The sequence below is a fragment of the Lissotriton helveticus genome, chromosome 1_1, assembly GCF_964261635.1.
Source record: "Lissotriton helveticus chromosome 1_1, aLisHel1.1, whole genome shotgun sequence".
Taxonomy (NCBI): domain Eukaryota; kingdom Metazoa; phylum Chordata; class Amphibia; order Caudata; family Salamandridae; genus Lissotriton; species Lissotriton helveticus.
This window is the reverse complement of record NC_136057.1, coordinates 1,283,953,135-1,283,977,281: the sequence shown is the minus strand read 5'-3', so window position 1 is coordinate 1,283,977,281 and position 24,147 is coordinate 1,283,953,135. Positions and strand designations below refer to the sequence as shown.

General features: G+C 45.3%; 1 protein-coding gene across 5 annotated transcripts in view; it reads left to right on the top strand.

Annotated features, from left to right (window-relative positions):
* Positions 1-24,147, top strand: part of CADPS2 (calcium dependent secretion activator 2) — a 2,489,915-nt gene that overhangs the window by 966,324 nt on the left and 1,499,444 nt on the right. For all 5 annotated transcript variants that reach the window (XM_078680818.1, XM_078680809.1, XM_078680789.1 and 2 more), the window contains exons 7-8: positions 1,174-1,285; positions 5,878-6,017. In XM_078680818.1, the coding sequence (XP_078536944.1) occupies positions 1,174-1,285; positions 5,878-6,017 (252 nt within the window). The remainder of the gene's footprint in view (positions 1-1,173; positions 1,286-5,877; positions 6,018-24,147) is intronic.

Sequence of the window (24,147 nt, the reverse complement as noted above, 5' to 3'; positions counted from 1 at the left end):
TTGAAGTCTCCACAGTACGATTTGGGCCCTTGCCGGTCATGAGTACTTGACCCACCCACACAAGTGAGGTACCATTTTTATCAGGAGACTTTGGAGAAAGCAGGGTGGGTGGAACTTTGTAGACCCATGAGGATTCCAGAACTTTCCATCACAGAAATGGAAGGAAATGTGTTTTTTCGACACAGTTTGAGGTTTGCAAGGGATTTTGGGTGACAGACCTGATGGGAGCCACACAAGTCACCCATTCTGGATTCCCCTGTGTGTCTAGTTTTCAAAAATGTATAGGTTTGCTAGGTTACCCTAAGTGCCGGCAGAGCTAGGGTTCAAAATATACAGCTAGGCACTTTGCAAAAAGTGTGTCTGTTTTCACTGTACAAAATGTGTGTCCACATTGCATTTTAGGCCTTTTCCAGTTGTATGCACTAGGTCCCCGAGAACAATAGTCAAGAAAAAAGGCGCCACAGTCATGAAAATAACATTTAATCAAAAAGGTACTCTTCAGATCAGTTGTATACACTAAGATACTGGTGACTGGGGATCATATGGGTTATTAGGATGTTCTGTATTTTCAGTCTCAAGCTGAGACCCTAGGTTGTTTGAATATATGGCTTCCTATATAATGACACTTAACAAGTGCACAGAGGAGAAAATACATATTTGTCAACAAAAAAGAATTGAGCCCAGAACAGTTCCGTGGCTAGCGGAGCTCCTTGGCTAACATTAAAATGTATAGAAAAATGTTGCACCCAAATTACTCGTGTGGGCATTGGTTAAGGTACCAGCAGTGAGCCTATTAAGGTATAGAAATGTTGAAGTAGCACACAAATTATTAAACCCCATTTGGCGTTGCCCATTGCTAGAGAGCGAGACTCAATCACATGTTTAACTACTTGTGCACCTTTGAGAAACAAAATGCGAAGGTTCAAGTTACTATGACTCTGACTGTTGGGAGCTAAGTGAAGTACTTTTATATGTGGAGGGCATACATGAGAACATTAAAGGAAGAAACAACCGCTACAATAGAACCGGTAAAAAATCGTATTACACAAAATGTCTGATGCTTGTTACCTTTTTTAGATAATGGTCATGCTAAAATAACTTGTGATTTGTTTACACACCTGCTGGTTGATGACTTTTGTCACTCTCTAAAGTGTCTTGGTTTGTATATTACAGATGGGGAACCCAAGGAGATTTCACCACAACTCACCCTCGGCCTATTGTCAAAGTGAAGCTTTTTACAGAGAGTACTGGAGTGTTGGCACTGGAAGATAAGGAATTAGGAAAAGTGAGCGTTCTTCTCAACCTTTTACCTTCCTACAAAGATATCACCAAACGCAAATTATTGTTAACTATGACCATGACTTTCATTTGATAACACATATATATTTTGTGAATACCATTCTCTTTGAGTATATATTCCTACCTAACATTTCCGAAAAAAGGGATTTGGGTGGCAGGAACACAGCTCCTCCTTGAAGTACTGCAATGAAGATGGTGTCTACAGATGTTTGCAGATTCTCACATGAAAAGAACTGCAGAGACTTAACTCTGTCGCAATATAGGATTGTATTATTTTCGTTTGTGAGATCCAGAGTGTGTTGAATTCCGAAACAAGGCCCTCTCAGTCATGTTGGATCATGGGGATTTTTTTTTCTTTTGGCTAAAAAGTGTTCTCTTGTCTGCTGGGCAATATCCACAGAAACTGAGATATGAAAGAGAGTAAATAGAAAATCTTGCACCACAAGAGAGCTATAAAGTGGAGTACAGAGGCAGTGACTATTGTTGTTGTTCACTCCGTGTGGTGGGTGGATAAAGCAGATCTTTTGCCAATGGGTCTACCCCAGATATATCATTTCCTAAAAAGTAATCTCTATTTCTTATGCAGTGTCCCAGCTACCTTGTTAGCAATTTCGAAATGTAGATCCCACTCTTTTTCCATCAAGAACAGAAGGTATCATGAAAGAGGTGCAAATTAGCAGGCCCAATTTTATTTCTTCATCACAAATGGGTGCAGTAGGGGGCCCATGTTCAGGTCATCTACTTTCCTCCATTCTTCTACTTGTAGCCTCTTCCAGAACATCCATCCTCTTTTTCTCGTTGTTCACTTGTGTGCCTGAACTCTTTACTCAGGTTTTAATAATCTTTCTTCCTTTTGGCATTTCTCATACACCTACATACTTGATCTTGTTGCCCTAGCTTGATCTTTTTCCCCTAGCTCCTCCTTTACAGTGATTTTCCTCATTGCCCTTCCTCTCCCTCCTAATCTTTCTCCCCGCATTTCTTCTTCTTAACCAATGCGTCTTCCCTAAGCGCTCCATCTTCTAACTTTCGTGCATTGGCTCATTCTTACCTCACAGATATTTGTGGAGGTTCAAACCCTAAGCATGACTCCTGCTTCATGAGATATCTTAACGTGATTTCATTTAACTGAATGCGTGGAGGCTATGAACATCTTCTAGTGACTAAGGTAACAGAGAGGAAATGGAAGAGAAGAAATAGTGCAACCACCAAGCTATCTAATGCCCAATAATTGAGACTCAACATGGAAACTGACCTTAAATTATTGTTATTCTTCATCGAGACGATCCATGGTGTTACAACCAAAAGTGGTGTCAAAGAGTGTCACTGGCAGTTGAAATCAACGGTGCCACCACTAAACGGGAGCATTTACAGTGCCGGTCTATGAAAAACATTTGGTACCTCACACTTTTTTTATTGTGTACATCATAGTTACTTGACTATTTGTACTTAGAGAAAATAACCAGCGGTTCAGAAATGTTACATTAATCACCTTTCCATACCAGTAAAATATATTCCTCCTAGACGTTCCACAACATAATTTTACAGTAAATTCGAAACCAGTAATTAATTCCGATGTTGTCAATGATCAATTATTCTGTGGCTCTTCTAAAATGTGTGCAAGATCTCATGGTAGCCACCTTGTGGTGTTAGCCCTTATCACAAACAAATGGTTTCTTATACGAATGAGATACTGTTGGGTGCTTTTATCATACAACGTAAACATGGTGTTGCACTTTGGATAAATGAGACCATTTCCTCCACTGCAAGCCTTAAGTTTGGCAAAAGCATTTGTCCATTTTAACGGAGCACCTTCAAATTCTTTCCAGTTGTTCTGTCAAGACTAAAGGCCACCATGTGAAGCATACGGACACACTTCAATTCCACGCTGAAAGTTGTGGTGACACTTGTGTAAATGGATTACATTGTGTACATAACACGTGTTTATAGTCTATATAACACCAAAAAACATTTAGACTCTGATTATGAAGGGCCTGTTAAAAACTGTGTTCGTTCCATGCCACAGAAGTATTGGTACCAGGGTTCTGGTAATTCAAGGGTTATAATGGCTGTTAGAAATGTGCCCTTTCTGCTTGGTCATCCCGGATTTATTTTGCATTTTTGCTGAACCTTATTTATGCTGGCTATTGAACTCTGTGCACATTATCCAGACTAGCCAGTGGTGTGCTTGTCGTCCTCCTTTCAACATAGAAAATTGGTATACACCTGATTCGTTTATTTAATTTGCATATAAGTCCCAAGTATTACTTGGTACCAAGTATACCCAGGCGCTGTAGATTAAGTGCTACCAGTGAACTGCGGCACTCATTGTGCCATGCACTACAGTTGTTAAGCATGTCTCCAAGTCTACCATTGTAGCCAAATTATGCAGTTTTGACAAGTCAAAATAACTCCTTTTGACAAGCCTAAACCTTCCTTTTAAATGTTAATAGGTAGCCCCCAAACGGGCATTCCTGCACATAAGGAAGGGTATTTAAAAAGAAGGACATGGCAACGTTTAATGTTAAATGTATCGTTTCAGCGAAATCGTCCTAAACGCTACTTTCACTGTAGCAGGGTTGGGTTTTCCATAGGACAGCACTGACACTAAGTTTAATAAATGTTATCTCTAGGCTGCAGCTACAATACACAGACAGATTTAATTTCTGGACTTTTAAAATATTTATTACCAGCCTCATTCACTGGTAAAGTTGAATTTGTAATAAATATTCTAGAAAGATGACTTTTAAAAAGTTTCCTTTGCCCTGCCTAAGGTCCTTGGCAGCTAAATCTGCATTTCTCTCACACACTTCACTGCGGTCACAGTCAAATTGTGCCAAAAGCCGCTTCTACCGCAATCATTGGTACTTTGTGCTTCCTGGCGTCATTTCTACTTAAAAATTTAAAACATTTTTTGGTTTTATTTATTATTTTGCATTTCAACTATATTACTCTTTTAAAAGTGCATGAATACTTTACACATTGCCTCTTGGTTTAGCCTGTCTATTCTTTGCCATAGCTACCCGCAGAGTGTTGAGTTCAGGTTTATTTAGTGACTTAAGGGGGTCATTCCCACAAGGATTGTGAAAATTACTTGAGGTAGCTACTTACTCCCTCAACTAATAACACAATTTCTTACGATGAGGATTACACGTTTTTATAGAGTATCGTGCGAGAATCAGGGTATCTGTACAGATTCCCACATGTTTTCCTACTGTTTTTCACATGGAGATTTTGACTAAGAGCAGTTGAAATCTGCTTGTAAATAACTACGTTACATCTGAGAGGAAGCTCCCAACTTATGGGAATTTATAGGACACTTGGCTCATAATGAGGGCCTAAATGTTTCATCTGATAGACATGTTTGCAGTGGCCTAATACTGTGCAGCAGCAACACATTATGTTGAAAAGAGCATTTTTAATGCCCTACAGTCACTCTCACAAAATAAAAATGAAAACAAACGCTTTTAAACAAATAACATGCCTAGTCTAATATAACACTGCAATATAGGCACATTAATGCCACCACCTATAATTTGAGTTAATAGTTTACCTTTCTGTTGTGTGCTTTTAGTACCTATCAATCGTTCCTCTGCTGATGTCACTGCTGTACTGCCTATATAATGCGAGTAGGCACATTTTATTTCTTCTTTACTACCACATCCAAGTTGTTTAGTATCATCCATAAAGCACCACCGCATACTGCCGCCGGCGTTCTTCACACAATTCTATGGTTTAGCCAAGGTGGCATGGGTTCTAAAGCAATCGAGGAACACGAGTACCCTAATAAAGACAGCTATAATTGGGGTGCTGGTGCAGTGAGTCACTCTCATTCTTGGGCCCTGGTGCTAGCCATAGCTTAGGACCTCTTACCAACATTGCCTGCTCCTCTTTCCTGCGTGAACTTGGGGCTTTGAGTCTTAAACATAAAACTCCAGGCATTTAGAAACCATGCATCATACACTTGGAAGAAAGTTGGAGAAATAGCTCTCGCTTTCTGAACTTTGTTTGCTCTGAACCAGGCCAGGCTCTCCGCACAATCCTCACGTGCTTCATTTAGTGTCACTCCTCTGTAGAACGAGTACTTTTCCTTTAAAATCTATTAATAGCAAATCGAATAAGAAAAGAAATATAGCACCTTCCTACAGCCACGTGTAATTAATGGGATGGTTTGCAGTGTCTAGGGGTATCCGTTATGCTGTAATTTGTTTTCAGCCAAACACACTCATCGCACAGGGTGGAGGAAAGCCCTCCCAGGTGCCTACTTGCTTTTCTCATCTGTCACCGGAGCTGACTCCTGTAGAGCCATTAATTCGACAGAGGGTGTCACGGGAGGAGAACTGGTTAGCAAATAATATGCAAACGCCAATTTTTCAGCACAGAAATTGAGTCCATATTGGAAAGCCGTCTGCTGTGATGCGATGAGTCAATTGGTGTTTCAGCTGTGTCCTAGATTTGACAATCTTTGATAATTGCAGAAGCAATAAAATGCCGCAGTGGCCGCATAGCATGCGGAGAAATCAGTGTGTCTTCCCAGTTTCTGTAATAAGATATTTTTTTATCACTTTTATCTGGCAGGTAACATTAACCCCAACATCGAACAGCTCTAAGTCGCCTGAACTGCACAAAATGGTCGTTCCCAAAAATAGTCAGGATTCCGACTTGAAGATCAAATTGGCGGTGAGAATGGACAAGCCAGCACACATGAAGCACAGTGGGTAAGCCTGGGGCACAGATGGGCGCAGTCTCTTCCAACACTGTTCCCTTCTCTCCTGTCAAGTCTACGTTCTGTGCATGTGTTGGTATTTATTTATTTCGAGTCTACCTGTGGAGCAACACAGGATTGTATATTAAAAGAGGTATCGGGAGACAATACAAGATCATAAGATCCTGTACAAGTGGAGATTAGCTGCTTTCAGTTACTCAATTATAAAGTCAAGTGCCAGTATTCAAACATTGTTCCCATAGTTAGCAGCTCAACCACTGGTCTGCATCTCTTACCTGTAATCTTCAACTTTTTGTCAAATTAATTACCCTCACAAGCTGTTATAGCCACACCATGAAATGCCTGAATGTATGACGTTACAACGAATTCCGTTGCAACGCATGCCTTTACCACGCATGCGTTACAACGGAATTCGTTTACCACGCATAACATTTACCTCGATTGCATGCGTGGTGACGTCATACGTCGTTAAGAGAAAGCGGAAGTTTATTTTCCGTTTTCTCTTATACGACGCTGATTAAATACATAACCCGATGTGACTTTAGGTGAGTTTTTTTTTTGGGGGGGGAGACCCCCCCAAGATCCCCTTTTTTTACTTTTTACCTTTACTACATATACCTTTACTACAAACCTCGTAGTAAAGGTATGCGTGGTAAAGGCTTTCGTGGTAACCACGCATGTGTTGTACTGCATGCGTGGTTAACGATTTCGTGGAAACGGCTTCGTTGTAATGGCCGTTTCCCGAAATGCCTGCCAGGTACATGTTAAATTGTATATCTAAAACATTTGTAAAATGTAAATAGAGAAAAATTATAAAATGTAAACCGCCAGATTTTTCAAGTTTTACACCACGGTGTTGTGTTAATAAGCTTTTAAACATGCTGGTAACTATTTAATCGTAATTTCCGGTGCGAGTGTGTTATAACTGAAATAAATGCAGTGCAACATACATGCATGTCGCCCAAAACTACTCAACACGTTTTTGTTTTATACCTACTTTTGTTACCATGTGGTGGCCTCTTAGAAAACAGATTTGGTCTCACTCGCAACACACACAGACAACGATGGATTTTACATAACGTCTATATTAATCTGCTGACTTGATCTAAGAAAGTTTTGGGACGTAACACTCTGCTCTGAATTGCAGTGAGCAAGTGAAGTGAGAAAGCTAGGCCACTGCAAGGTGACTTTTCCCCTCTGAGAATTATTTTTAAAGAATATTGTCAAATAGTACATTGCAAAAGAATTACCTCCAGTATGTCATTACCTGTATTTTACCATTGGTATCCGTTATGTCAAGAATTACCTACAGCGTGCCAGTATTTTGTCACAGGTGTATAGTATGCTAAGAAATGCACCAAGAATGGCAGCAATGGTATGTTACCATGAGTGTCTCTATAAGACAAGAATGACCTTTAGTAGGCCGGGCCAACAATTTACTTGCCAGCATAAACACCAGATTGTCACTAACCTCTCACTTACATTCACTAACCTCTCACTCACTCAATTCATTTATTCTTACCCACTCTCTAAACTCCCACTGATTCCTATTTAAATCACGCTGTTACTAATTTTTACTCATTATGAGTCACTCATACTTACTGACAGTCAAGCTCTCACATTCTCATTCACTACCTGTCACTGAATCTCTCTCACATACACACACACTTGCTCACACGCACACACACTTGCTCACACATACACCCACCTTCGCACATAAACACACTCTCACCTACAAGACCGCACACAGCATACATTTAAAAGCATTTTTACTTACCTTAGCTGCCACCAAAGCTCCAATTCCATTGAGCTCCATTTTGTTTATTACCCAAATAATAAATAATGCAATTTTATTCACTATTAGTATGATGAAAAATGGACAGACAGTAAACAGTGCACTGCCACCCCATTGTTCTTGGCACTGATTTTGCCACATCTGAGGCCAGGGTTCAAAGGCAGTGCCAGGGTCGCAATGGACAAGCTAGGGGTTACAGCTGTGCATGGACTGCATCAAAACGAGTCATCAAACAGAAAAGCTGACAACTCTTGCAAACTACAAGACAATTTAGGTTTCCCTTATTTGTATACGCAGAAAATTACTTTAGAGATAATTATAATAGAGCTTACCTTGAAAGTTAATTTATGTAGCATTTGGTCAACGAGCTGGATATTTTTTTATTTTAAACTAGTAAAACTGTTTCAAGACGCCGAGTAATGCTTTAGGACACAGATATCTTCTTTCACTATTTGCCCTGTAATTATGGTGAGCAGGGGAGAACTTGTTGCTCTCAGAAATTCACAAACTTTTAAATACATTAAAAAATTCCGTAGGTGAGAAACGCTGAGGGCATTGGATTGGCTGGGAAAACAGTCATGTGATCTACCGTATAAGCACTCGCCTTTCTGTCCTCTCCGTGAGCCTGTGCCAAATAGAAGTGCTGGAAGGACTGGTGCCTGTAGAGAGCCACCCGGGCTCTCTCCCACAATGTATCCTTTTCCCCCACGCACGCACACGCACCCCGGGGCGGGCTCGCGCCGGGGTATAAAATAAACATGCGGAAGACCGCTCGGGGTCTTTCCGGCTAACAGTGACGGTATCCTACGTAAGCAGAGCGTCCATGAAAAGGAGGCCGCCGCCCATGTGTTCCATAGCAGTAGATGGGACCAACGTCAGTGCCCTGATTGACACGGGAGTGTCCGTGAACGTCATGGACTCGGACCAATACGAGAGGATGTCCCCGAAGCCTACACTAACACCCTCCGCAGCGAGGATCTACACATATGGGGGATCAGAACCATTACCCCTTCGAGGAGTTATCCAAACGACCGTAGTCAATGGAGAATATTCCACGGAGACCAAATTTCACATCACGGAAGGGAAGAAAGGCACCCTCCTGAGCTGCCACACGGCGGAAGACCTCGGCCTGGTATTCTTCGCCAATCAAGTGCACCAGGCGCATGCGGACTTCATGCTAAAGGACTTTCCAGAATTGTTCAAGGGCCTAGGAAAATTAAAGGGGCGCAGATTCAAACTGCACATAGACGCGTCGGTCAGGCCTGTAGCACTCCGACACCGGCGGGTGCCCTTCAACCTCAGGCCACAGGTCGAAGAGGAGCTTCGGAAGCTTGAAGACCTAGGTGTAATCGAGAAAGTTTCGGGCCCGACACCCTGGGTCTCCCCGTTAGTCGTCGCACCGAAACCGAAGCAGCCAGGGGCCATTCGTCTATGTGTGGACATGAGGCTCCCCAGTACCGCCGTCAAGCGCGAAAGACATATCACCCCCACCATGGACGATATAATAGCAGACCTCAACGGGGCGAAATGGTTTTCAAAACTAGATCTTAACTCGGGCTATCATCAGCTCGAGTTGGAACCAGCCAGCAGGTACATCACCACCTTTTCGACCCACGTGGGATTACGTCGCTACACCCGGCTCAGCTTTGGTGTCTCCTCCGCGGCGGAGGTCTTCCAAAATGCCATTCGTGAGGTACTATCGGGACTGAGAGGAGTGATCAACCTCAGCGATGATATTCTGGTGTACTCCGCAACCCTTGAAGAGCATCACGTCAATTTGAGGGCGACCTTACAAAGACTCGCGGATAGTGGCCTGACTTTGCACCGAGCTAAATGCTCCTTCTACCAGGAGTCGATAGACTTTTTCGGATACACGTTTACGAGGGAGGGTCTGAAGGTCGACCCTAAGAAAGCGGAGGCGATCAAGGCAGCCAGCACCCCCCAAAACCCGACGGAAATACGCAGTTTCTTGGGCATGGCCACCTACTGCGGTAGGTTCATACCCAACCTAGCCGCCATCGCGGAACCTCTCAGAGCCCTCACCAGAGCCGACCAGAAGTGGGACTGGACCGGCGCCGCGAACAATGCGTTTCAAACCATCAAAGCCAGCCTCTTGGATGACACCACGATGGCCTACTTCCAGCCACGACGTCGGACCGAGTTGATTGTCGACGCTAGCCCCGTGGGACTGGGAGCAGTCCTTCTGCAAGAATACGGGCCAGAAGAGTGGAAGCCGGTTGCCTATGCCAGCAAAGCGCTGACCGACACCGAGACCAGATACGCGCAAATAGAAAGAGAAGCCCTGGCCATCAAGTGGGCGTGCCAGCACTTTCACCTCTACCTCTGCGGGCAGGAGTTCACGGTGGTAACCGATCACAAGCCTCTTCTACCCCTCTTTGCGGGATCGTCACGGCTAGCTCCCCCTCGCATCGAAAGGTGGGCGGTCCAGCTGCAGGGCTACCGTTTCAAGATCGTGTTCCGCCCAGGAGCCCACAACCCGGCTGATTATCTGTCCCGGCACCCGGATGTCATCACCCAGCGTCTGCCCACAGGGGAGGGAGAAAAAGTGGAGGAAATCGTCCACATGGTCTCACAAGCAGCGTGTCCAGAGAACATGTCGCTCAAAGAAATCGGAGAAGCCACCGCCGGGGACGAAACATTGACGAAAGTCCGCCGTGCCCTGGAGGAAAATCGTTGGGCCCACTTCCTCGACGGTGCATCGAGCCTCCGGCCGGAGGTGAGCCACGCAAGACAACAACTGTGGCAGGTACGCAGCGAACTAAGTGTTGGAGATGAAGGAATCATCTTACGAGGACACCTCCTCGTCATACCGGAAAGCCTCCAACAGAGAGTTCTGAGTCTAGCACATGCGGGGCACCAAGGCATGGCCAAGACAAAAGCACGGCTACGGAGCAAAGTGTGGTTCCCTGTGATGGACAGTCAAGTAGACGCCATGGTACGGGCCTGCCATGCCTGCACAATCACCGGTGGAGAACCCGCCCGGCGCCGGTGATCACTGAGGAGGCGCCTCAGACACCCTGGACACACCTCAGCATAGACTTTGGCAGCTTCCCAGACGGAAGACACATGCTGGTACTAGTGGACTCGTTCTCTAAATTCCCAATAGTTGAAGTCATATCATCAACGGCATTCCCGCAAGTGAAGAAGGTGCTAAGCCGCGTTTTTGCCACAATGGGGCTCCCAGAGGAAATCAAATCCGACAACGGACCCCCTTTTCAAGGAAGAGAATTCCAGTTATACCTGGAAGCCCTCCGAGTCAAACATAGAAAGATCACCCCGCTGTGGCCCCAGGCTAACGGGGAAGTTGAGAGACTAATGCGAACACTGAATAGGGCCCTCCGGATTGCGGTGGATAATGGAGAAGACCCGGAGTCGGCCCTTGACCAATTCTTAGGAGCCTACCGACAAACACCTCACTCAACAACCAAGTGCGCCCCTGCCCACGTACTGTTCAAGCGTGCACCCAGGGACAGCATCCCCACCGCTAGCACATGGGTGCCCGAAGAGAGAAACGCCGAAGCTACTCAAGCTAGAAGACAGAACACGAACATCAAAGCGAGCGTGTATCGCCATGCCAAGGAGCCGAACATCAAGGAAGGGGACGTGGTGGTTGTCAAAGATCGACATCCCGGATGGAAATTCCGAACCCCGTTTGAGTCTGAAGTATGGATAGTGGACAAGGTCCAAGGGACAATGGTCACCGCAAAGAGGAATGGACAAGTCACCACAAGGAATGTGTCCTGCTTCAGAAAGGCAACGGAAACCACGGAACGGCAAAGAGTGGAAGAAGGAGAAGAAGCTGGAGAGTATGAAGATTTGGACTTCCACAGTGTCCCGAGTCCAATCATGGTGCCACTACAGGGCGAGGCTCAACCCAGGCCAACACCACCGAACCTGGGTGCCGAGCAAAGTCAACCGAGGGCGACTAATGCGAGTGAAGGTCCAAGGACAACCCCGGCTGGGGTTGTCGAGTCACCCTGGACCCGGAATCACCGATACAGTCTGAGGCCCAACCCGAGGCCCAACCAACGGATGAGAGACTTTGCCTGGACATCGCCCTAAAGTGAAATCCAGAAGTGTGCAGCATGAACAGAACTAAAACAAGGGAGGGATGTAGAGAGCCACCCGGGCTCTCTCCCACAATGTATCCTTTTCCCCCACGCACGCACACGCACCCCGGGGCGGGCTCACGCCGGGGTATAAAATGAACATGCGGAAGACCGCTCGGGGTCTTTCCGGCTAACAGTGACTGAGTGTGTATGTCCTCCTTTTACAGTGTTTGCATTCCACGTGCAGGGCCTTACCCGAATGCCACAGTGCCCCAAGGTTCTCTTGTGAAACTAATAGGAAAAGTGTTTAGAAAGTGAATGGGTAGAGTCGGCTAACGTATGTCAAAGAGCTGCTCTGTGCCAGAGGTGCTTTATCTCCTGCTAGAGAACTGAGAACCAGAGCCCTGGTTGGACCTGTTTCCCCATGCCGTGTCCTGTCTCCCCATGCCGTGTCCTGTCTAGCACTGTGCCGCTTTGTATGCTCCACCTGGACGGAGCATACGTTGGCAGGCAGCCGAGAACTTTTTATTTGTCTTTGAGTTTCCTGTCGTCTGTGAGCAAAGCATTGTGCTGTGACTGAATTTGCAAAGTCTCCATGTTCAGCAGGAAGCTCGGCATCTGGGAACAGGATTCAGGAAGAATTAATTGGTGCAGGCAGGGCCGGTCCTAGAACTTTTGGGGCCCCGGGCGAAAGGGAAGATGTGAGGCCCCTCTAATTTGCATGTAACATCACAAGAAGTGACCACAGAAAGTGACATCGTGGGGCTATTGGTCTTATTTGGCATCACTGAAGAGACCTAACGTGGATATCAGTAACAATGACAAAAAGATAAATATACAAATGAAATAAGTCCATATATTTTCAAACTGTATTAAATGGATTACATTTGTCACATTGGATGGAAAAGCTAGTTCCAGGTCTTAGAAAGAAGGATGTTTTTTCACTCAATGTTAACTGATCATTTCCAGATGAGTTCTTGATAGAAATTCCAGTTCTGTCTCATAAAGGGGGGAGATCCTGTTGAGGTAATGAGGGACTGGATCATTCAAAATATAAAATTACACAAAAGCAAACCTCGCACATTTCAAAAGTCTCCTTTACCATTTTGTGTCATTATGCTGCCACCTTAGGATGACATAAATACTAAGTAATTTCTTTTAACGTATATCTTCTCACCAGTATACCACAGGCACCTGCTAAGAGTAGTAGGACAATCTTTTTTGTGTGTGGGCTCTTTACTTGCCAGAATTATGTTGAGTGCAAAAACACAACACATACAATACAAAATTACAAGACACCATTGCAAACAAATTAAGATTGTACATAAATAAAAAATACCTAGAACAACCAAGACCACTACTAAATCATACATGGACTTGAAGGTATGCTGCAGATTTACGTTTTTTTCTTTTTAAATCAACGTTTTTGATTTGGTGTGAGAACTGTAGAAATGCAAGTGGCCGGCTTTAGCGCTGGTGGAGCCCTATGCAACAATGTTTGTTAGTGCCCCTAATTACTTCCTCTGCCACTGATTCCCTCACTACCATCCTTTAACAGTACCCCTCGAGTCTCCATAACCACATTCTCACTGAGATGCATTTAATTTGATTTACAGCGCTACTGATACCAGTGTAGGGTGTCAGACAAATGTATATCACACACATTATACAGAGACAATCTGTCATAAATGTGTAAATCACTGTATAGGAAATGTTACATAAGACAAAGGACTACAAGGTGTAGGAGTCATCAGACAATCATGTTAACAGGCATTGTAGTTTATTAGTGATTGGTCTGGATAAACATAAACTCTGAATTTAGAACGTAATACCATGGTTAGAGGTTCTCTTTAATAGCCAGAATTGAATTCTATCCAAATGAACCCTTTTTGCAACATTAAGATAACCAAAGACTGGGGGAAAACATAACCCTCCAATTTATACCTTGAAGTTTGCATGCAGCTCTTAGATGACAGTTAATAGCTCACTGTTCAATGTTAGGATTTTGACTTATTAACTGACTTATTTACAATATGTGCACTTTGTGATCTGCATGGTACATGTTCTTTGCAGCAGGCACATTAATCCTCTGCTCTACCTTTCCACGAGTCAAAACTTCCACTAGACTAAACTTCGATCTCTCTCAAGGAGGAACATTAATCACTGGAGTTATGACATTTTTATTGTTGCCGAAAATTGCTGGAGGCCAGGAAGGTGGCAGCAAGTGCTTTTAAAAACATAATATACTTGCAAAGATGACGCCCCCACCCGAAGTGAGCGCTCAGTGCGATGTCACCGGTCCCACCGCCTTAGAGCCTCCCTGCTCAAGGGTCCTGTGACCTTAATGACAGGGTCACTGACCCTCTAGGGCATGGGTACTCAGAAACTTTCTCTGGGGGGGAGGGGGCAAATTTACAGTGTGGTTTTTGGCCGAGGGCCGCACCGGTGGGGGCGGGGTCAGAGGGGGAAAGCAAAAAAAAATTGTGACCATGACACAGGTCCCTGCAGCAGACGCCTTTGTCCACTGAGCCACCAGACCCGGCATACCCACATCTCTTTCTCTCTCTCCCTCCCTCTGTCTCCCTCCCTCTGTCTCCCTCCCTCCCTGTCTCTCTCCCTCCCTGTCTCTCTCCCTCCCTGTCTCTCTCCCTCCCTGTCTCTCTCCCTCTGTCTCTCTCCCTCCTTATCTCTCTCCCTCCTTATCTCTCTCCCTCCCTCCCTCTGTCTCTCTCCCTCTGTCTCTCTCCCTCTGTCTCCCTCCCTTTGTCTCCCTCCGTCTGTCACCCTAGTCACCCTCCGTCTGTCACCCTCCGTCTGTCACCCTGCCTCTGCCCCATCTCATAAAAACAAAAGTAGCGCTTCACTAGCAAACTCTTTAAAGTGGCGCTAATGTGCTTTGGGTTTGAATAAAATCAATGTTGCCACTTTTTTCGATCCACACTGTGTTGCTATAGTTATTTTTCAATTGTAACCTTTTATTTCTGTCCGTCCCGAGGGAGCACATTTAAAGTGAAAAATGTCAGAAAAAGACAACCTTTCCAGCAAGCATGTTTTTTGGTGGGGGGATGAAGAAAGGAAAAAGGGAGTAATGGCTTCAAGGCACAAGGAGAGGGGCCCCACACCTGGATCTTGCTCTAGTGCCTAGAGGCCCAGGGAAAGGGGGCCCCCTCCCCTGGGCCTCCAAGCAGTAAAGAAGCATTTTCGTAAAACACTACCGTGACAGTTCTACATACATTTTAAATGCACATTCCCATTAAAAAAAACAGGGGATACAAAAGTAAACAGGAGCCAGTTGATCTGGCTGCTCCCTCCTCCCCTCACCCACCTCTCCTTACCTGTGTCTGGCTGGTTCTGCTAACAAAGGGGGCCTTCTGTCACCTAGCAACAAAATGCAGAAAAGCAATGGCCGGTACTTAGCAGAGGTGTTGCCTCGCCCGTGACACTGTGAGCCAACATAATTGCTGGCCCAGTTGCTGTGCAGTCCCTACTTTGTTTGTCCCTTCCCCCCACCCCTGCGCCCCGAGGAATGCCATCACACCCTGACAGCAAGGTTAAGACACCTCGCATTTGTAATTTAATTGCGTGGGGCAGGGGGCCCTGGAGGCTAACTGTGAAAGCGTGGCCTTTCACAGTGAAGCAGGGGGCCCCCTGAGCGCGAGGCCCTGGGCAGCTGCCCACACTGCCCATGCCTAGCGCCGGCCCTGGGTGCAGGGGTGCAGCAACTACTCCTTTTAGAATGTAATTTTATTTTGAAGAGGCGAAATTGGCCTGTATCCAATACAATGAAACTACAACCCTAAAACTAGTATGAGTATTAGTCTAACATTATTTTACAAGATACATCATAAGCTAATATCCAGTTGGTTAGGAGGATCAGGGCTTACAAAATATAAACAATCATACAATAAGACAATGGGGATTGAGTTCCACGACAACTCAGTGTGGTTAAGATGATGTAGACCGAGGCACCCTACGCGACTGGCTTGCAACGGAGTCGAGTCTGATACCAACTGTTAGTTCAGCAAGATGATCGCCGGTGGAGCGCGGTCAGGCAAAGGTTTACAGATCATTCTAGTCAAAAGTGTTAACCCTTCTCAAAGTCAAACCCTTGAACAGGGTAATGCTGAAAGATGTGACTAAGCACTAACCCTGGGTGGCCAACTATGCTACCCTCGCGAAGATTGCATAGGTTGTGCTACTTCGCGCTACGCGAATTGCACGTAGCACAGTGCAAAATCGCGTAGCGTAGTTGCCATTTTTTGCTCGCTCGCGGTCCTCAACGTCAAGTTGGCGACCGTGAGCAAAATGACACCCCAGCGAGACTTTTTCCACGTTCGCAATCAGCAACATCAAGTTGGTGATCGCGAACGAGGAAAATAAACCTCCCGGTGAGATTCTCAACCCGGGGAGGTCAGGTTCTCATTGCGTGAGCCTGTGCCAAATAGAAGTGCTGGAAGGACTGGTGCCCCAAGGTTCTCTTGTGAAACTAATAGGAATAGTGTTTAGAAAGTGAATGGGCAGAGTCGGCTAACGTATGTTAAAGAGCTGCTCTGTGCCAGAGGTGCTTCATCTCCTGCTAGAGAACCAGAGCCCTGGTTGGACCTGTTTCCCCATGCCGTGTCCTGTCTCCCCATGCCGTGTTCTGTCTAGCACTGTGCCGCTTTGTATGCTCCACCTGGACGGAGCATACGTTGGCAGGCAGCCGAGAACTTTTTATTTGTCTTTGAGTTTCCTGTCGTCTGTGAGCAAAGCATTGTGCTGTGACTGAATTTGCAAAGTCTCCATGTTCAGCTGGAAGCTCGGCATCTGGGAACAGGATGCAGGAAGAATTAATTGGTGCAGGGGTGCAGCAACCACTCCTTTTAGAATTTAATTTTATTTTGAAGAAGCGAAATTGGCCTGTATCCAATACAATGAAACTACAACCCCAAAACTAGTATGAGTATTAGTCTAACATTATTTTACAAGATACATCATAAGCTAATATCCAGTTGGTTATGAGGATCAGGGCTTACAAAATATAAACAATCATACAATAAGACAATGGGGATTGAGTTCCACGACAACTCAGTGTGGTTAAGATGATGTAGACCGAGGCAACCTACGCGACTGGCTTGCAACGGAGTGGAGTCTGATACCAACTGTTAGTTCAGCAAGATGATCGCCGGTGGAGCGCGGTCAGGCAAAGGTTTACAGATCATTCTAGTCAAAAGTGTTAACCCTTCTCAAAGTCAAACCCTTGAACAGGGTAATGCTGAAAGATGTGACTAAGCACTAACCCTGGGTGGCCAACTATGCTACGCTCGCGAAGATTGCATAGTTTGTGCTACTTCGCGCTACGCGAATTGCACGTAGCACAGTGCAAAATCGCGTAGCGTAGTTGCCATTTTTTGCTCGCTCGCGGTCCTCAACGTCAAGTTGGCGACCGTGAGCAAAATGACACCCCAGCGAGACTTTTTCCACGTTCGCAATCAGCAACATCAAGTTGGTGATCGCGAACGAGGAAAGTAAACCTCCCGGTGAGATTCTCAACGCGGGGAGGTCAGGTTCTCATTGCGAGTGGTCGCGTATGCTCGCGACCGCTCGCGATGAGAAACTACCAGTCTGCGTTGAGAAAGCTGCCGCTCGAGTAAAAATCTACTCGAGTGGCAATAAACGGCAGCTCGCACTGTGCGAGATGCCGTTTTCAATGATTGTACAGTGCGGACAAGCATCCGGCACTGTGCAATCATCGCGAACAGCGCACTACGCAGTTCGCGTAGCGCTACGTATATCTCACGTAGTGCACTTCGCTATGCGAACTACGCCCAGGGATACTAAGCACATAATTACTTCATAAGGCACAAAAAGTCACCAAGCATTCAGGGACGTCTTCTCGGACATCAGCTCATGGTTTCAGTAGGAAATACATTTTATCCAATCAATCATTTCCTCAGCCAAATGTCCAGTTGCCATTGAATTACTGGTCTTCTTCTTGCCTCCCTCTGTAGGATGTTCTACGTCCATCCACTATAGGAGAAAAGTTCCAAAAAGCAGACAGCTCTTTCTGAATAGACATTGACCCTCTTTGTCCTAATGTGATGAGCAAGAGGCTCGTTTGATATTCAGGGAAAAGTTGGAGACTCCGTCCCACACTCTTGTACAAGTAATAAAACCGATGGGAATTTCACAAAACAACTATCTTCTGTCTTATTAGTCTTGTGTTGCCGTCTGTCCGCGAGTAGTCTGAATGTAATAGCGTTTGCCAGGTGAGATCACATGATTTATGAAATTTCAGGCAAATTGAATTAAAGTTCCTGCTTATTCTCTTTTTAACGTGTGCCCCAGCTTGACGCAGTTCCTGTACTATGCTTTTGCCTTACTTTCAATTCAGTGCTAGTGCCACAGTACTTTGGGTTATAGCTTTTCAGGATGGCCGTAATTAGCTTTGCCTACTCTTTTCCATCCCTCTCCCCGAGCTCCTCCCAAAATTAGCATACTCCAAGAGGATTATAGAAAAAGACTACCTTTACAAGGTACATCTGTTTGAGCCCCCCGAGAACAGAGCTGTAAAACAAATAAATGCATATTTTAATACTGCAGCTCTACGCACAAACATTACTACAATATTGTATTTTTTGGTTGCAATTGGAACAAACCTTTTATATTGAAATGTTTACCACTAAGCAGCTATGCAGCCTTTTAAATGCTGATGCACAGATGATCTGCATAGCTGTTAAACTGTCCTTTAAAGTAAGTGCAAGTTTACCTCCACACATAAGCAGAGTACACTTTATATACACGTGCACAATTGGTAATGGTATTTTGGAAGCCTTCTATCAATCAATAAAATACATTTGTACAGTGCGTGGCTACCTCAGCTGATGCATCCCTGCGCTAAAGCAAGACCGAAGAATAGTCTGATCAGCTTAATCTACGCCTGACCGAAGAGCCATGTATTTATGTCCTTTCTGAATCCCTGTTCTGTTTTAGCCAAGTGTAAGTAGGAGGGCAGTGCATTCCAGAGCTTTGCCTTCCGTATCGAGAATGACCTGCCACCTTGTCGAGATTTGGCATACCTCGAAATGTGAAGAAGTTGCAGGTGATTAGAACTCAGGGCTCGCTCCTGATGGTACAAGCTAAGCCGGATGTATGTCATTACATCGCATACTAATACCACACTTGCCATTACAACACGGGTATTACTACGCGATATCAATGACAACGACATGCCATTTCATCGCATACTTTTATCACCAGTATACCTTTACCACGCATGCCATTACAACGCAAAGGCATGTGTGGTAAAGCTATACTTGTGGTAAAAGTTTGCAAGGTAAGTGACAACCCTACCCCTACACCTACACAACACACTACTCCCACTCCTACACTACCCCTAAAACACTACAACACTACCCACACTACTCCCACACCTACATTACCCCTAACCCTAAAACACTACTACACTACCCCCACCCCTACACTACCCTAAACCCTAAAACACTACTTCACTACAACACTACCCACACTACTGCCACCCCTACACTACCCTAAAACACTACTACACTACAACACTACCCACACTACTGCCACCCCTACACTACCCTAACCCTAAAACGCCACTACACTACAACACTACCCACACTACTCCCACCCCTACACTACCCTAAACCCCAAAACACTACAACGCTACCCACACTATTCCCAAACCTACACTACACAACCCTAAAACACTACAACACTACCCAAACAACTCCCACCCCTACACTACCCTAAACCCTAAACACTATGGCACTACAACATTACCCACACTACTCCCACCCCTCCACTACACTAAACCCTAAAACACTACTACACTAAAACACTACCCACAATTCTCCCACCCCTACACTACCCCTAAACCTAAAACACTACAACACTACCCACACTACTCCCACCCCTACACTACCCTAAACCACTACACCACTACTCACACTACTCACACCCCTACACTACCATAAACCCTAAAACACTACAACACTACCCCCACCACTACACTACCCTAAACCCTAAAACACTACTACACTACAACACTACCCACACTACTCCCACCCCTACACTACCCTGAAACACTACTTCACTACAACACTACCCACACTACTGCCACCCCTACACTACCCTAAAACACTACTACACTACAACACTACCCACACTACTGCCACCCCTACACTACCCTAACCCTAAAACGCCACTACACTACAACACTACCCACACTACTCCCACCCCTACACTACCCTAAACCCCAAAACACTACAACGCTACCCACACTATTCCCAAACCTACACTACACTACCCTAAACCCTAAAACACTACAACACTACCCAAACAACTCCCACCCCTACACTACCCTAAACCCTAAAACACTATGGCACTACAACATTACCCACACTACTCCCACCCCTCCACTACACTAAACCCTAAAACACTACTACACTAAAACACTACCCACAATTCTCCCACCCCTACACTACCCCTAAACCTAAAACACTACAACACTACCCACACTACTCCCACCCCTACACTACCCTAAACCACTACACCACTACTCACACTACTCACACCCCTACACTACCATAAACCCTAAAACACTACAACACTACCCCCACCACTACACTACCCTAAACCCTAAAACACTACTACACTACAACACTACCCACACTACTCCCACCCCTACACTACCCTGAAACACTACTACACTACAACACTACCCACACTACTCCCACCCCTACACTACCCTAAACCCTAAAAACCCCACCCCAATCGGCCTTACCTCTTTTCTCGTGGTTCCAGCGTCACCGTCTCTGCTCCCGGTTCCTGCTTCCTGCGTCATCAGGGGTGCACATCGTTTTGAGGAAACAGCCTCAGTTTCCTCACAACGACGTGGATAGCCATTACATCACATGCATTGTAAAAGCGCATGCGATGTAATGGTATGCGTGGTTTTTACCACGCATTGTAACATAGTATGCATTGTAACGCATGCAATGTAATGGAAACGTGTGGTAAAAACGGTGTTATAATGGCTGTTTCCCCAGCTAGGCCTATTCCTGAGATAGAGTGGCCTATGCCCCTTAAGCCCAATGTCAGAGCTTTAAACTCAACCCTCTTGGCTACGGAGAGCCAATGGAGTGCTTCAGATGGGGGGAGATGTGATGGTGAAAAGGGGCCCGACGAATGATCCTATCCGCCGCATTCTGAATTATTTGCAATCTGAGAATCAGAGAAGCTGGAAGCCTCAGGTATACGCTATTGGTATAATCCAAATGCGAGGTCACCAGGGCATGGACAATGATCTTTCGGCTCTCCGCTGGAAGAAAACGTACTGGCTTTCTATGTGGTGTACAAAAGGGCAAATAAGCCAATGTAATAGTGAAAGTGGCGTCCATGTTAGGCAAATCAGCTCGGAGCTGCTCCCTAGTGAAAATACCAGTTGTCCAGTGAACAAAATTAATAAACAAAATAGGGGTCACATGATGAAAAACTCATCCCTACAATTATCAATTGTTGAGTGTATGCCGGTTTTATTAAATTGAATATGAAGATTATTAATTGACATAACTCTCAAGATGTTGTTATTGACTGAACCAGTATGAATATTGATAAGCAAGAGTTTCGACATTATTGATAGACTTGTTAGGTTTGTTTCAGCTTTACTAAGAGTGAATTTATATTTGCTGGCTCATTTTTTTGTAGAACATTATTATATAAAAAATGTCCAGTTCTCAATATAGCTATGAAATATTAGTAAAGGACTACAGTATTCCTCGGGACTGTATTCCTCCACACATAGGTGTTCTAAAATGTTTTCTTTACCCAAGAAACTAGTCCTGATGATTCTTTCCCTTCGGAGAAATCAAACGTGCTGCTGTTCTTCCAGCTTTCTAACGGACCATAACATTTTCCTATGAACATAAAATGATTTTTGAAAATGTTGGCCACTTGTTATTTTAAGTGGGGGCGTGTTAAATAATCTGGACAATTGGAACCTACTTACACATTTAAGATTCCTGGATAAGGTAATCAGAAATGCAGTCGCTGCTCCATGCAAAAATCAGACTACCTTCCCCTTCCAATGGAACACGGAGGGAGCCACCATCCAAGTAATTGTTGACACTATATCACTACAAAAACAACAATTGATCGACAGAATGCAGAACAATGTCACACATTCACCCCAGTACAGAGATCTGGGCCTAAACCCATCGTTTGTTTGCTCACCATGCCATTCCAGTTTGAACCCAGAGATATGCAAATCAGTCTTGACCCTGTGCCCAATGGGAACAGCCCAGCCCGACCTGCCAGGCCAGGTCCTCCCTTGACTGGAAACAAGCATCCTGGGACTGGTTTCGGGGTTTCACCGCTCTTCAGCCAGGATAGCTTGACTTCAGTGGCATGGAGAGCACAGGACTCACGTCTGGGTATACCAGTCCCACTTGTGGTGAGAAATGCAAAAACAACAATTGATGGACAGAATGCAGAACAATATCATTCATTCACCCCAGTGAAGAGATCTGGGCCTAAATCCATCGTTTTTTTACTCACCATGCCGTTCCAGTTTGAACCCAGCCATATGCACATTAGTCTTGCCCCTGTGTCCAATGGGAACAGTCCAGCGCAAACTGCCAGGCCAGATCCTCCCTGGACTGGAAACAAGCATCCTAGAACCGGTTTTGGGGTTTCACCCCTCTTCAGCCAGCATAGCTTGACTCCAGTGGCATGGAGAGCATGGGACCCACGTCTAGGCATACCCGTCCCACTCGGGGTGTCAAATATGAAAACTGTCAGGATTGCACTCCACAGGATCCGTATGCCGAAACAATGCTCCACCTCTGGACCTTCCGAATACATATATCACAGGGTGTTCAGACGATACGGTGAGGGAAAAACCCCAAAAGGGGAAAAAAAAAAGAATAAAGAGAAGAAGGAAGGGGCAGCAGGGGATAAGAAGCTGCAAGAAAAAGCATACAGTGGTTAATACAATTCTTAACCCTACTCTCATTACAATCTCACTAGCAAAAAGACGTTATGATTCACCTGTAGGAACCCTTGTGCATACATCTTCATACCGCTGTCTCTTCTGCCTTACTTCTATCCTGCCCAAACATATAAACCTTATGAATATATGTGGTGAACTACCTCTGCCTATATCACTCGTTCTCGCTATAAACATACTCCATAGCCTTTATGCTGAAAGCTCCAAAAGTAATCCAATGAAATATTCCAAAACAAAGTTCAGTCCAAGAAATGGAATGCACAATGCATGTGCAACAAACCCCTGTGCAAAGGGAAGAAAATAAAGAGTCCCAGCTATGGCCAGCTGAATCCTCCTGTACCATGAAAGCGCAAAGTTTATCTCCAAAGTACCAGAAGTAATCAAATCAAACCTAACACGGCATGGTGCAGTTCCTTCACTACAGCCATCCGCTTAGGCATTTATATTCCACAGGGTGCAAGTACTTTCCACGTCATGTATTCATGACGGTAATGCGGAGGTCCTTTCCCCCCTGCACTCCGCCACTTGAATGATTGCAAATACCCAATTTACAGAGCAACCTCTGCGGGGCTCAAACACAGAGCGCTATACCCAGGATAGTTTAAGTCTTAGTGTCCTCACACCCACGAGGCACAGAAAGAATTCAGAAAAGCGTTCTGAACTGAAAACGAGCAAAGGAAACAAAACGCGCTAGCCAGCGCGGATCAAAATACCGGAACTGCTGCCTTCACTCCGGAGGACGGAGATGGTTTTCAGAAAGCCTTCTGAAAACAGAACAGGAACACCGGAACAAATTAGGGAACAGCCGTTCCCTCGGCAAACATGGAATCACGAGCCCCGATCACCCGGCTCCTCCCTGGGATATCCTGTAGATCCGCCAGGCACTATGGGAATTGTAGTTCAAACCCTAAGTATCATGGGAACTATAGTTCTGGCAGACGCGCAAGGTCCTACAACCTGACAAAAACAAAAATTGATGGACAGAATGCTCACTTTGCCACTGGATTCAAGCTAGCATGGCTGATGAAGGGTGTTACCCAGAAACCGGTCCCATGATGCTTGTTTCCAGTTCAGGGTAGACCTAGCTTGGCAGTTCGAGCTGGACTGTTCCTATTAGGCCCAGGGTCAAGACTGATTTGCATATGGCTGTGTCTGAACTGAGGTGGTGAAGTGAGCAGAGGAATGCTGATGGATTCAACCCAGATCTGTGACTCGGGGTGAGTGTCTAAAAAGTTTCAGCGCTCTG